A 15,968-nucleotide genomic window follows, 5' to 3' on the forward strand; every position below is an offset into this window, starting at 1 on the left:
ATGGGGGAAGCAATCACATAATTAACACAAGGAAATAGCTTTAAATCTAAAAAATTGTCTAAATGGTGTGTTTAAACATCCAAAAACTGTCTAAACACTTGCATTGATGTTGAGTAACTTTTTGACCAACACAAATACACCAATTAGTAGTGAAAGGTTGAAACTCTTGATCATTTTTAATTTCAACTCTATAAAAGTCTAGTAAGGATGGTTTGCTATAGAAGATCATTTTTCTACTACTAGAATTCTTTGCAAAAACACACCATAGTTCAAGTAGATTTATCTAATTTTGTGCAAGAGTTGAGACAAATACCTTTCAAATTATCCTAAAGGATATTTGTCCAAAATCTTTGCATGCAAAATTATGAACAAATAAAGTCTAAAGAAAAGTGATAATGTATACACTGTCAGTGTATATAAGATTTACTTATACTCTTTCACACATTCCTCTTTTTTCGAGTACAACATCATTTGACCTAAAAACAAAAATGAACAAATGAACAAATAAAGTGCAACATCATTTAGTCCAATAATAAGCATTGAAATTATCTATACATCTACTATTCAGTTAAAAGAAACAAGGTAGGGGAATATTTAAAGCTTACGTTAAAGTAACTATACTATTATCGAGTCCATGGGTTTACCAATAAATCATTAACAGGGCCAAAGTGCTAAAATCTGGCTTTTGGCATTAATAGGTGCACAAGCACTGGTGTTCTGAAATTTGAAGATAATTTATACTGACCCTTTGGATGCCTTTCTGCTTATTGCGTGCCAAGTATAATTTTGTATTCTTAATTAGTTTCAGCTACTCTCGGCTAGATTTCACAAAAGAATTCATCAGAAACCTGAATTGAGCTTAGGTCTTGAGTTGCTTTTTCTGTTCCACTCAGAAGAAATAACTTTCCTCTGCATCACGTATTCCTGGAAAAAAAAAAAAAAAGGAGTAGAAATTAGTTCCACAGAAGGAGGAGGTTATATATGTCAGCAGAAGCTGCAAGAGACTTTGTAGCAGTAGTTTTATTTCTTCGTCAACGAAATCAACAATGTCCATTCCAGCCGCGTTTTAACTTTATTCCTTCCCTTGTTAAATAATTCGGCATCATTGCTTTTGCACGATGCTGCGGTAGTCACTCCTTTATCTTTATCCGACCAAAGGACCCACAGCTGAAAGAAGGTCCTGAAGGCTGATCACCCCACCATTTGCACAGTCTTCTTAATAGCTTCCATGATTTTGTATTCTAATTTCTAAGCAGCTTCGTCTTTCAAACTCGCGTTGCTGCCTATCTTCCTGTCTTCAATTTCCATCATGTTTCTTGCTTTAGTTTCTTCTAATTGGTTAATTCTTTCTTTTTCTTTTTGATAAATACTGCACCATATAGCATCAAAGTTCATCAGCTTATGAATCTATAACCTACTCCTCCTCCTACCTTTCAAGATAGAACAAGTGGACTGTCCTATAAACCAGAAGCCGCCTTCCCCGCATTCTCAAGTTAAAGAGAAGGACTGAAAATGGCAGAAGAAGTTCTCTCTTTTGTGCTGGATCAACTCTCAACTTTTCTGCGCGAGGAGGGACGACTATTGGGAGGGCTTCGGCAAGAGGTCCAGTTCATCAGGGACGAGTTGGGGCACATGAGAGCTTTCCTGAGAGAGGCAGAAGAAAAAGAAGAAGATGCTCAACCCAGGCTCCAAGAATGGATCAAGCAAGTGCGAGAGGCTGCTTATGACACTGAAGACATTCTTGATGAATTTGTAGCTCGCTTTGCTCGGCATCGCACAACAGGATTCTACGGCTCTGTTCGGAGAATATTCAGCTCCATCAAGAATTTGAGAGCTCGTCATCGAGTTGCTAGCGAAATACAAAGCATCAAGTCCAGAATCAATAGTATTTCTGAAGGTCATCAAAGATACCAATCCGAATATGGTATCTCTGCCCAAGCGTCCAGCTCACTTTCTGCTGTGAACAACACAACATGGCGCTATAGCAGAGATGACGCACTGCTTGTGGAAGAAGCTAAATTAGTTGGCATTGACCAGCCCAAGAAGCATCTAATTTCTCAGCTCCTCCGAGGGGATGATTACCAACTAAAAGTTGTTTCAGTGGTTGGTATGGGAGGACTTGGCAAAACTACCCTGGTGAAAAGAGTCCACGAGGATCCTGAAGTCAGAAAGCATTTCCCAGTTCGTGCTTGGGTAACTGTCTCTCAGACATGTGACTTTCAGTACCTCCTCAAAGACTTGATTCGGCAGTTACACAAGGAGGGGAAGAAACCAGTCCCACAATCGATCGAGTCTTCGAATACCACCGAGCTGAAAGAAATTATCAAAGATTTTCTTCAACAAGCTGGAAGGTATGCAATTGTTTTTGACGATGTATGGGACGTGGAATTTTGGAATACCATCAAATTTGCACTGCCCGAGAGTAGCCACGGCAACCGTGTCCTGCTAACAACTCGAAGAGCTGATGTAGCCTCTGCCTCTTGCATTGAATCTCGGCGTTTTGTCTACAGAATGAAGCCACTCTCTGTAAAGGATTCGAGGACCCTGTTTTACAACAAGATCTTTAATGGTGGTAATTGCCCTGGCCATTTGATGGATGTTGCCAAAGGTATATTGGACAAATGTGAGGGCTTGCCCCTTGCAATCCTTGCAATCAGCGGGCTTTTGGCTTCGAAAGATGTAAACAGAATAGACGAATGGGAGATGGTTCGACGCAGCCTTGGGGGTGAATTAGAAGGCACGGGTAAGCTGGACAGAGTAAAAAAGATACTGTCTCTCAGTTATAGCGACCTGCCTTGGCATCTCAAGATATGTCTGTTGTACACAAGCATTTATCCAGAGGATTACAAAATAGGGTGCCTAAGACTTGTTAACTTATGGATTGCTGAGAGGTTTGTAGAATGGAGAGAAGGAATGAGTATTGAAGATGTAGCCTGGGGTTATTTTATTGAACTCGTCAGTAGAAGTCTGATTCAAGTGACGGGCGTGTTTTATGAAGGATCACCCGACACTTGTCGAATTCATGACCTATTGAGAGAAGTTATTCTTCTCAAGTCAAGGGAACAAAACATGGTCACAACTACTACTGGACAATCAATGATGTGGCCGTCCGACAAGGTACGCCGTCTAATAGTCCATAGTAGCAGCAGTAACAACACCCAACACCTCCAGCAAATGCAAAATTATTGCTTTGATCACCTTCGGTCGTTCGTTAGAATTGGATCCACTAATCCGCTGCTATACAAAATGTTGTTATATGATGTTTTAAGGAGTAGCAAGTTGTTAAAGGTTTTGGATTTGAGAGGTCAAAAGAAACAGAAGGAAATACCAAATGAGATTTTTAAGATGTTTCATCTCAAGCATCTGGACCTATATGGTACAGGAGTGGAGAGAGTCCCAAAAGCCATTGGAAAGCTTCAACATTTGGAGTATCTGAATTTGGGAAAAACTGGAGTTAGGGAATTACCCATGGAAATCCTAAAGCTGCAAAAACTTCGGTTTCTCGAAGTATATCAACAAGTCGATTCTTCAGATGATAATTATGGATTTCACGGATTTAAAGCTCCATCCAATATGGGAGGGCTTCTTGCCCTAGAAATATTAAGTTACATAGATGCTAGTAGTGGATCTATAATCATTAAAGAGGTAGGAAAGCTGACCCAATTAAGAGAATTACGTATTACTAAGTTAAGAAGAGAAGATGGAAAGGAGCTCTGCTCCTCCCTTGCCAACCTCACCCGTCTTCGGGAATTAAGCATTGCTTCAATTGGAAAAGGTGATGATCATGAGATAATCGATCTAAATCATCATCCTCCTTCCCTTTCTTCTTCTTCGTTTCTTCAATCTCTTCGTATGCTGATTTTGCGTGGCCGCTTAGAAAAAATGCCACAGTGGGTAGCTCGTCTTCGCGGCTTGGTAAGAATAGATTTGAATTGGAGCAGGTTAAGGGGTGAGGAGGATCCGCTTGAATCCCTCCAACATTTGCCCAATTTGCATCATATTAACTTCTGTGGATCTTACCAGGGAGAAGGGTTGTGCTTCAAGGCTGGAGGGTTCCTAAAGCTGAAGTCGATGCACTTAAAGAGAATGGAAGGGTTGAGATGGATGAGAGTGGAGGAGGGTGCATTGCCTCGTCTCCAAAAACTATTTCTGCAACAACTTCCATTGCTAGAGGAGTTACCTTTGGGTATTCAGCACTTGAGCAATCTTCAACGGCTGTCTCTGTATGAGACGAGTTCTCATTTGAGAGAGAAGGTGTTAGAGAATCAGGAGGAGGAAAGTGAAGATTACAGAGGGATCGCACACATTCCTGAAGTTCTCATTGGGTACTATACAGATGATAGGAAATGGAGAGAGCGCCGGCTATGGGAGGAGGAGAAGAAGAAGAAAACATAATCATTCCCCTTTCTCTGGTTTGCACCCTCTCTGTTGTGGACAACACTGCTTTTGTTTTTTATTTTTTATTAGTAAATTTTTTCCCCTTCAACATCCGTGACCGTGAGAGAAGTTAATCATCTTCTGTGTCTTACCTCCTTATTTATTGTATGTATTGATGTTGTTAATGTATAGTATTACTCTTTATCTTTTTGTGTCTTAATCTTTATTTAGCAAACGATCAATTTTAAATTTTGGTCAGAGATAATATGTAAACCTATAAATTTTGGTTTGTCTGGTAAATGAAGCGGCATACACCAAGCTTATCATGCGACTCTTTATTATGCGAATGTTGCATATGTTGATCATTTCCAAATCTGCTCTTTCCTTCCCAAATTTGCCAGTGTTTCATCATTGACTATTATAATTACTTTGTGCTAATAAACTTACAATATTTATCACTATTTCTTAAAATATTTTTACACTCAAAATCTACATTTCGTTCTCTTTTAGGAATTATCACAAAACGCAAAATTTGAATTCATTCAATTCACTCTAAAATTTTTTTTCCCTAAACTAGACAAATCGGGGTGCACAATCAATAATCTTCTAGTCGTATAGAAGGACACGTCACTTTTTCATTCTTTTTTTTTGCAAGTATTATTAGAAAATCAAAAGATATGGTTTATGTTGTCAATTAGGAACAAAAGTGTAGATGATCTACGTATGTGTATGTTGGCAATCAAGAGCAACAACGGACCCATTTGCTCTAGCAATGTAAGGGCTAGTTAATATTAAGTTGGGTAAATTGCATGTTATCCCCTATGATTAGGTACTTTACCACATAATCTCTCTATAGTTTAAAAAATATATATAATCTGCTCATAGTTTGAATTAAAGTGCCATCTTTAATTTTTTTCATTAAAACTAACGATCAATAGTAAAAGGTCAAATCAAACTAATAAATTGACAAATTTATCTTTTCATTACTTGAAGAAATTTAAATAAAAAATAGATAAATAAGAAATAGAAAATGCCATTAAAATTTTGGTTTAAAAACCTATAATGATATTTGTAGTCAAAAAAGATTTGGTATTTTTTGTTTCTCATTTACTTTTTTTATATTTCCCTTCCATCCTTTTTGTTTCTTATTTATTTATTTTTATTTTTTATTTTCCTTCCATCTTTTTTTTTATTTGGAGAAAATTAAGGCTTTGTTTGGATAGAGTATTATGCCAAATAGTTACTTGAAATGATTACTGTAGTGCTTTTTGTGATGTAATGTATGTGAGATAAAAAAGTGGATTGAAAAATGTGTTTATGATGTAAAAGAAATATTTTTTTTGAAAAATTTTGCTATCCAAAGCATAGGTTTTCAAAATCACCTCTTCTCTTCCCAGGGAGAGAGAAAGAGAGAGAGAGAATAGTGAAAGCGTAAATTTATCAAATTATTAGTTTGATTTTGACTTTTACTATTAACCGTTAGTTTTAACAGAAAAACTAATAGCGACGCGTTAACCCAAATCATGATGGGGTTCCATATAGGTTTTTAAACTATGGAGAGAGTTATGTGGTAAAGCACAAAATCACAAAAGCACGGAACTATAGAGAATTCAGGACCTAATACATAACAATCTCAGCTAGATAGATGCTCACATCAATCTCCTTGTTCTTTGATATTGAGCTTGCCGTAGAACCATCAGCAATTCCAAACTGTACTATTTGATCTTCAGACATGGAAAGGCCCTCATATATCAAACTAGAAATGCAAAATCGACCGGGGTTTGCCTCAGCACTGGACAGAGTTATTACCAAAAATTACCTCAAAGAGAAAACATACAATAAGTAATGTTACTGTCCCCAGCCCACTCCTTGCACAACTTAGCTCATTTTTCCAAGGCGTGCTTCTCCTTGTCCTCTCACTATTCCCACAGCTCATAACAGCCCGCGACAGCTGAGTAAGAAGGCTCAGCATTCGCGGCATTACAGCATTGCATGTTGTTCCATATGAGATGATGGGCTATAAATAACTTCTGCTTTACTTTTTTTTTTTTTGTGGGAAAAAGACAGATAACTTCTGCTAGTAGTAAAGTTGAACTCGTATTCTTTTGCAGTGTAATTAATTGAAAAATCAAACGATGAGAATTATGCAGGCAACCAAGAACCAATGCTGATGATTAGATTTAGCAACATGTGGGCAATCATGAACGATTGGCTTTGCAATTGGTTTGATTAACGTATATCGCTAGCCAAAAAAAAAAATAATAATATGAAGAGAGGATCTCTAATTAACTTTCTTTTTTGAAATTTAGGAGGCTAGTTTCTAATAGATAGATCAGATTTGAACCCTCATATTCCTTCTCAAATTTCTCTCTATTGATTACAACATCATTTGACCCCCAAAAAAGGGTTCAATATCATGTAGTCTCAAAAAGCATTAAAATAATATATATAACTACAATTCATGTAAAAAAAAAAGGATAAATTACATATAATCCCCCTATAATTTTCTTCAATGCCACGTAACACGTCTAAAGTTTCACAATAGTAATATAACCTTTATGTGGTTTTATGCAAAATAGAAAATGAAAGAATGCATCATCAATTAGATGATTGAGCCAAACACATTCTAGATGACGTATGTGATGGAATCATAAAATCCACTTAATCCTCTATGATTTGTATAAATACCTACCTTACCTTATGCATTTATCCACACAATTCCCCTACGGTTTTATCCAAGGTGGTTAGGCATTTATTCGCTTTAGTATTAGAGTAAGGAAATTATTAATATTTGAACTAACGACGTTGCAGAGATTATTTTTCGTAAAGTTATATTGAACCTAAGCGAGTGAAATATATATTTTACTATGTTATAGGGTTATACGACAATGAGTGAAACCATAGGAAGTTATGTTTAATTTACCCTAAATTAAGGGTAGGGGTACTTAAAGCTTAGGCTAAAGTAACTACATTATCATGGAATTCAAGGTTTACAAATAGTGTAAAAATGGCTTCTTGGCGTTGGTAGGTGAAAACAAACTGTGCTTACAGATTTCTCAGTAGCTTCCTAAAAGTTTCATTCATAATTTTCTATTCTTAACTTCGTCCATGACTTAGTCCAACCATAGTAGCACTACCAACATTAATGTCTAATGTCTTCTTAAATCAATCCCCGACTGCCGAGTTACAGAAATTGAAATCTCACTTTCCCCAGTCCATTCTTCAACTGACGAGAAAGGAGAAAAAAAAAATCTAAAACCAACTTTAACCCACAACATGCTCAAAACTCAGCTGCAACCCTACTCTCCTGTAACTTTGATAGAATATTCATTTTGAGTTGGGTTTTTCTTTATCTATGGTAGTAGATTCTCGTTCTCTTGTGATCTTTCCTCATTTCTACTTAAACACACATGTATATTTATGCCGAAATTTGGTCAGATATTTTCTATTATGTACCATAAGAGCACAAAAAGAGAGATGAGCCCACCATAAAATTGCAACATAGTCACTTACTCCCTTAATTGAGAGTATTTTGTCGTATGGGTGCAAAACAAGTCGTGCCCAATCAAATTACTCACCAGCATGTTTTGTCAAAACTTAGGTTAACCAAGTTCAATATTTAATTAGTTCGAGTATCTCAAATTGCTTGAAGAGTTCAAGTTCGAGTCTACTATATGAAACTTGAAAATTCGTCAAGTTCAGTTGAACTCAATCGAGATTTAAATGTAATATATCCTTTTGAAAATTTTTAATATTTATTAGTGTGAAATGTCAATTGTATCCTGATTTAAAATTTAAAATTATATAAAATATTAATTTATATTACCTATGCTTCATTGAGTTTGATTAGACTCGACTGATTAATGTCCACATAGTTAAAGCGAGTCCATCTCTTATTCTTTGGCACAACGCAAAAGAATCCTATATTAAGGCCCTATTTGGTAACCCGCTTCAACACGTAAATTTAATGGATTCAGATCTTAACATATTCAAACTGTCTGATAATTAAAAATTGAACATCTGAATTAATTAAGTGGCACTAAATTTTCTAAGTAAAACTTAGTCCTAAAATTAAGTGATAAGTTATTCACTTATCATTGAGGTTGCGTTTGATAAAACTGAAGTCTGAAAACTGAAATATGAATTTATTGAATTATTAAATATTAAATCTAATACATTTGAGTGCATATCACATTCAGTGATAAATAAATAGCTTATCACTTAATCTTGGGAACAAGTTTTGTTTAAGGAATTCAATGCCACTTAATTAATTCAAATGTTCAATTTTTTGTTATCAAACGGTTTGAATATATTAAGATCTGAATCGATTAAGTTTGATGTTGAGAGCTAAATCCTAAAAGGAATAAAAAGGAGAGTTGGCTTGTGAACAATAGTCATGGTCCCCTATGGATACCTTGTCTAGGTGGCTAAATATGGAATATCAGGTGAACATTTGATTTGTTAGAGTTAGGACTGAGTTGGGATGTGCGGCTGGTAGGTGATGTGGCGATGTGATTTTACTAGCTAACCCTTATCTCTCAATTTTACCCCTTAATTAGTTATTGATGTGAGCTTGTAGGCTTGGTTATTGGGTCTTTTCATAATGATACAGTTGGACGGTAGATTGAGATCCATCAGTGCGATTGGTTTCTCCATCTTCTGTTCCAACCCTATCGTAAATTAGTCCAAGAACTTCTCCATCTTCTATGAAGTCTAAAACCGACCGAATTATGCAGAAAATTTAGAGGCAATTCAGTTAATAAAAGTAATTGAGATTATAAATTTTTCAAATTTTGGGTATCTAATATTGCAACAAGCTTATTTCAAATGTGCACATGACTGCTTTGACAGAAGAATAAAGCTTCAGGGGATAAGGAAGCATGAAATTTCCGTGTTCTTCAAGCTCAGAATCGTATTGAATGTGAGATGGCCAGGTTTGTTTTCTTTCACCTCCAGCAAAACTTTTTTTTTTTCTTTCTAATTGATTCGTTTATGTTTATCCTTTTGTTATGGCATTTAAATTATACCAAGTTTCAGGCTTTGCCAGTTGTTCTTCTGCTCTTAAATGCTCATTGGATTCTTCTGGCATTCTTTGCATGCATATTTCTGATTTATTGTTGGGTCCAATTACTGCTCTAATACTGATAGTAGGGAAGATAGGGCCATTGGGGTGATTTTGGGGGCAATTCCCCAATGCGTATTGTTTTCACAGCACACACTATTTTCAAGTACCTATTATTTTGGATTTTTTGATTAGTTTTTATTACAAATTTGTTGATCATTTATATGCTCTAAATTTGATCCTGGAAGATAATTCTTATGTCAGGTTCTTAATTATTTTCGGTCAAATTTTTATCCACCACCCTTGGAAGCTGCTTTCTTCTTTACTTTGCCTGCCTTATTTGGTTGGTTGGGCTCAAGTATTTTGTGTCCTTAGAGTCAAATATGTTTTTAATCTTTTGCTGGATTTCTGCTTTTGAGGCCTTCAGACATGACGATGAGTCCAAGAAGTTCTTCCATTGCATTTTGGTAAACTTGAAATTTCGTCTCTGTTTCAGCATTTCATTTCATTTGCATTCTACAGTTTATTTGTTGTTTCTCTTTCTCCCAGATTTAGTGTTTTCTTATTAGTCGAAATTTAGGATAAAGTATTTGAAAATTTGCAGATATATACGATCATTCTTAACCAGTTTTCCTTAAAAAGGATTGTTGCATCATTCCCCATCTTCCAAGGGACTAAACCTCTTAGGTAATAGTCATTTTGTATGACTTAGTTCAAGTCAAAGGATGAATGTTCTTTATACTCTATGTTCCTGTTGTTTGATGATATAGAGGGAGCTCTTTAATTTGTATCCACTTACTACATGCTAATTGTTTTAAAAGGCTTGATTGGAAATGTGAAACCCGCGATTTTTGGCCCCTATTTTATTATGGCATTATTGTAATTTTTCCAATTAATTAAAAAGATAAAATTTGCTAGGTAAAAGAAAAAAAAATAAAGTAACTGTAGGATGGGCTAATGGGCTCTAATAAAGTAAAACTCTGACTCAAGCCACCTATTAGTAAGTATTGCTAGGGTTAGAATTTTACTAAAACCCTAGACAGAAAAATAATCCTAGTCTTACCTCTCTTTCGTCTACCTCCCTAGAGCAAGAGCCGTCAGAAAGGAGGGAAGGAGAAGCAGGCGACACCATCAATCGATCCGACGACTAGGCACCTAAACCTGTAAGTTTCGATTCTTTTTGGTTGTAAATAGTGGTATTAATTGTTCTAGGAAATCTTATGGACATGTATTATTGCTATATAGGTTTAGATATATATGTTTCGATAAGATTCACATCTGGATTAATAGAAATAAGAGGGTGATTTTAATCCTGATATTATAGGGTGTTTGAATCTGTTTTTAAACAAAAAAAAAAAAAAAAAAGAAGAGGAAAGGGAAGAGCGGCGGCGGCTGCCGCTGCTCTGTTTCGGCTAGGCGTTGCAGAGGCAACGCCACAGGAAGTATACCAAAGGTTGGCCTTTCGGCCAACCCAAGACCAATGTTTTTAAACTCGGACCGGTCAGTGAACCGGAGAGGTGGCCGGTTCGCGGTTCGACCGGTCCAACCGGCCGGTTCAAAGGTTCACTGTTTTTTTTTTTTTTTTTTTTTTTTTTTTTTTTTTTAGTGTTAAGTACTAAGCAGGTTTCATTCTACACTTGAACTTTACCAACATAACTTAATTTAAGTTATGATAATAATAAATTTTCTAAAAATTATACACAAAACATGGAATGATAAATATAATTAAAATATCATAATTCACCACAAGTTTTCATAAATTCATTATAAACATAAATAGATACAATCCAAATGTGCACCAATTATCACAAATAAAACAAAAAAATAAATAAATTAACATATTGAAAATTCTTTTACAACCCTAAAAATCCATAAAAGAGTTCAAGTTAAGACAAAACTATTTGAATAGCAAACTTTTATCAGTGATATGATAAGGCAACCCACACCACTTCACAATTTCATCAACTTTAAGCTTGAAAAAGTTAAAATTTTATTATAAAAATATAAAATCAATTGCTCAAACTAAAAAAAACTAAAATTTTTGAAAAACAAAATATATACAGTTAACCATAAAAAATTAATTGCTACTAAACATTACTAAATTAACATGTTTATCTTAAATTCAATGATCCTTATACCATTAATTTTATTAAATTCAATTAAATCAATAGGCGGCTTCGATTTATGTTGCCAACTACCCTATTTTTGACCAACGACCAATGTTATTATTTGTAATTCCTACCCAATTCCTACAGCGGATGTGCACTAGCTTTTTGGCAAAAATTTTTTCATCCTTAATTAATCGAATAAAATAAAAGCAAAAATGAGGGAAACATATGAAAATTGAGGGGAAAAAGAAGAAAATGCAAAAAATCAACTAAAGATAATAATTTGAAAAAAAACCTTGAAAAGAAAAAAATTAAACTTACTAAAATGTTGGAAAACAAGAAAAGTTGAAATTTTCAACTTGTTTACAATCTGCTAAAGATAATAATCTGATAATAATGGTGAAGACTTGAGAAAATCTTGTTGTGGATATTTGGGTTAAAAATGGTTAAGAAGAAAAAATTGAAAAAAAAAAATAAGAGAAGAACTTGATGTTTTAATATATTTTTTAGTCAAGTAGAATTCTCAACAAACTTAAGTACAGTCTAGTGGTAAAATTGTCATATTTAAACTTGGAGACCCAGGTTCGAATCTTAGCTACACCATTCTTAATATTTTGTTGAAGAATTTAAAAAACCGCCGGTTCACGGTTCTTAACGGTTCGCACGGTTCGTCCGGTTCGTCCGGGTTTCAACGGTTCTCCATGAACTTCCGGCTTTAACATTAGACCGGACCGGTGACATGGCCGGTTCGCGGTCCAACCGGTCGAACCGGCCGGTCCGGTCCGGTTCTGAAAACATTGCCCCAAGACCGAGCACAAAATTAAAAAAAAAAAAAAAAGTGCTGGCGACAATGAATAAAACCCATGGTTGGCCTTTCGGCCAACCAATGGAAGCAGAGGGTCGCCAGCAAGTGTTAGTCAAAGATGGTTGGCCTTTTGGCCAACCATGGACCCCACTCGAGAAAAAAAAATAATAAAAATAAATAATGATAACAATAAACAAAAAATAAATAAGTAAAGAGGGAGCAATTTAAACTTGGACCAAACTATAGTATAAAAATTTAGTAAATATTTAATAAATAGATTTTAAATATAAATATAACTAGGCCATTTTTTTATAGTATATTGTGAATATTAAAATTTAGGACCCAATCTATTATAATTGTTGGAAGTGAGGGTTAGTCATGTAAAATTTATACTTAATTAATTACGTCTAAGATACTTAAATGAAAATCTAAAACATCTTAATCTAACCTTATTAAGTCAATTTAGACCATGTAAGGTAAGTTCTAAATTATTAAACTAGATGCTTAAAATCATAATAATAATGATGATAATAATAATAATAATAATGAATGATTATAAATTATTAACATTTATAGTAAGATAACAGTCAAAATAATAAACATGTTTATGGATAATTATTTTATTTTAGAGAACGTTACGAAAAGGGAAAACTTTCCAAATTAAGAAACTTTCTAAAAATAGGAACTTTTCAAATTAGGAAACTTTCCAAAAATAGAAACCACCCAATTTGAGGGAGATGGTAATAGGGTCTATTTAATGGCCTAGGTACGAATCTTATGCTTACTTAGAGGTTGTATATTCATGCGTCTATAGGAAGTAACAACTAATTAGGGAACTCATGCATTTGTTAGGTGCGGTACAAGGACCTAAAGTAGTTCCACTCAAGCAGCTAAACAAAGGTAGGTGGTACTTACCCTTCTGAGATTTCAAAGGTGCAAAATGAGATTCTTGTTTTCAATACTATTTTGTTGTGTTGACTCGAAAGGTGTTTGATTAAGTGCTTTACTGGGATATTTATGAAAGCTATATTTTACTATACAAAATGGACCATGTGACTTATTTGAAATGCTTTGATATGTTCTTATATACAAATGAGCTGAATCTTTTATTAAAGCAAGGATTTATGTATGTGATGTATGAAATGAATTTTGACCAGTAAAGCTCAAGCAGTCATGGAATAGACGGTAGGGGCTATAGTCCTGTCTAATCGCCATGGTAGCCTGGTATAGAGTCCGGCCGATTGGTAAGGTCATGGTAGCCTGGTATAGAGTCCGGCCGATTGACAAGGTCATGGTAGCCTGGTATAGAGTCCGGCCGATTGACCCAAATATGAATGAGATCAATCGATAATCGCGAAATCTATTGGTCGCCCACCTAGAAGGGGATTAATCTCTAGGCTGAGTACTCAGTAGCCGGTCATTACATGTACTTGTTATGAGCTGATATGGAATGGTTCATGAACTGATCTGGAATAAGGCTTATGAACTGATATGAGTTGATTTACGAATAGATATGAAGAGATTTGTGACTTGAGACGAAATGATTTATGACTTTACAATTTCTCATGACTAACTATCAATAAGATACTTTTAAATTGTTTGTCCTTATTTACGGCTGGTTGCTTTACAAATGACGTTGCTTTCAAAACTACAGATGTGAATGATATGCAAACGATTTGAGTTATACTTATATTTGTCTATGTACCTATAAAACCAAGAGTGCATGGTCCAACAGAGGGGTAAATATTACCTACTGAGCGATGTGTCGCTCAACCCACTTCTACCATTTTTGCAGATTTCGAGGAGTATGAATTGGTTTACGTAGAAGACCCTGAGGATGACTTTTATTAGCATTAGATGAATGGAAGTTGGCAGGCTAGCTACCTCTAGTTGCTAGTCTTATTTATTTTTGTTTCCGTTGTTTCAATAAATGTACGAACATCTTGAGTATTCGTAGACTTCCTTTTATATGTAATTCGAACCGCATTTTATTTGTTCAAATTATTTAGTACTGTCAAGTTAAATTAGTTAGTGTAGCCTTGTATTCCTGAGTGGGACTTGGGAGTACGGCGAATGTCATGTGACGGGCACGTGCGGGCTCGGGGCGTGACAGGAAAGCTATTACTTGGGTGGTCTCACCCCCTACCCCAGGGTCTCTTGTCACCGTTGAAGCTCAAACGAATGTAGTTTCAAGAATGCTTCATACGATATGTGAAGATAATGATCACTATGATATTTATGGATTAAGTAATGAAGTGACTGGAAATACATATGTGAAGCATGTTCAAAATGTCATTTATCAATTACTCGAATTTTGTAATTATAATTCTCTGAAGTGACTTTTTGTGATTAAAATTTGTTGAAGTTTGTGTTTTGCAAAAGAAAGGGAAAATTTGAGAACCACTACTACTTTTTTAGCCTATGACTCTTTAAAATCAGGAAAAACCAATCCAACTATATGTTTCAAAATTCTTTTTTTCGTAACAATATCCCTACATAAAAATCTTTTCTACAAGGATACATTCTCGCTAACCACAGCCAATATTTATTTAGTCCTTGCAGATAAGTAGCGAGTTTTTCCCACAAACTAATTATTCTCGCACAAGTAAAACTGCAAAAGGACAGATTCATTTGGACGGTCGGCTCCCGCTAACCATACGCCCACTTATTAGTTCCATTTTAACGGTATATCATTACAATGAGGTCAACAGCAAGATCCCGTGTAAAATGCGGAGATGCTATGGTAAATCAGAACAAATATCAATGCATCTTGTATGAAGCGATTTGAGAAAACCTTTGTACGTTGAAAATTCAATTTGATGGTGAAAGGTGAGTATAATCTAGCAAAAAAGGGCAAACCTCAGAAGAAAAAATTGAACCTCCAGACATGATAATTATAGAATGAAACATGTGCCAAGTTATTAGTAGCTAACTTTAAACAACAAAATTAAGAACTGATAATTCATATGCTAACTAATTAACTAGTAAAAATTGAAAATTTTTAAACTAAAAAATTAGTTGAAGCACCCAATTCATCGATATAGAACTCATTTTTACACTCTATCCTGACTATGCCAAGCACAAAATCGTAACATTTACTTTTTCATATAGATTAACAAATTTTCTTTTTCGTGATTGATTAGTTACCGACATGGCATCATGTAAACTGGTCTTGTTATTGAAGAGTACTAGTTATTTTACTTCTTTTTAAAGATATTTAAAATTAATAAGAATGCAATCACACGTAATAGATTCTACCAATATTTGAAAAAATTCGTCAATCATCCTAAATTTGCTTCAAAACGATAACATAGGGGACCAAATTTGTTCCTACCAATATTTTAGGGACTAAAGTTGCACATGTGCTAAACATTGAGAATCAAATTTGCATTTTTCAAAAACTTTAATGACTAAACCTGCATAAAGGCAAAATATTAGAGACTAAATCTGTACTTTCCCTTTTTTTCTACGTCAATGAAATCGATGTCCAGGCCACCACGCTTTAAGCTCAGACATCGTTGCCTTTGAACGATGGTGTGGTACACTGGTAGCCACTCCTTTATTTGATCGAAGGACCACAGTCGAAAGGTCCTGAAGACTGAACGCCCCACCAATA

At 35.0% G+C, this 15,968-nt stretch overlaps 1 protein-coding gene and 1 long non-coding RNA gene across 2 annotated transcripts; both read left to right on the forward strand.

The window, feature by feature from the left end:
• Positions 1-40: 40 nt before the first annotated feature.
• On the forward strand, positions 41-4,597 carry LOC113781581 (disease resistance protein RPM1-like). Its single transcript, XM_027327540.1, has one exon. It carries the CDS (start codon positions 1,513-1,515, stop codon positions 4,393-4,395), a length of 2,883 nt encoding a protein of 960 aa, XP_027183341.1. The 5' UTR covers positions 41-1,512; the 3' UTR covers positions 4,396-4,597.
• Positions 4,598-13,176: 8,579 nt separating this feature from the next.
• On the forward strand, positions 13,177-14,345 carry LOC113781695. The gene is made up of 2 exons (XR_003469657.1): positions 13,177-13,252; positions 14,148-14,345. It is a non-coding gene; the product is annotated as an uncharacterized LOC113781695 (long non-coding RNA).
• Positions 14,346-15,968: the final 1,623 nt, after the last annotated feature.

This window comes from Coffea eugenioides, chromosome 8 (assembly GCF_003713205.1).
Source record: "Coffea eugenioides isolate CCC68of chromosome 8, Ceug_1.0, whole genome shotgun sequence".
Classification (NCBI taxonomy): Eukaryota; Viridiplantae; Streptophyta; class Magnoliopsida; order Gentianales; family Rubiaceae; genus Coffea; species Coffea eugenioides.

Coding starts and splice junctions, on each gene's coding strand:
- LOC113781581 (XM_027327540.1), top strand. CDS start 1,513: ATGGCAGAAGAAGTTCTCTCTTTTGTGCTGGATCAACTCTCAACTTTT.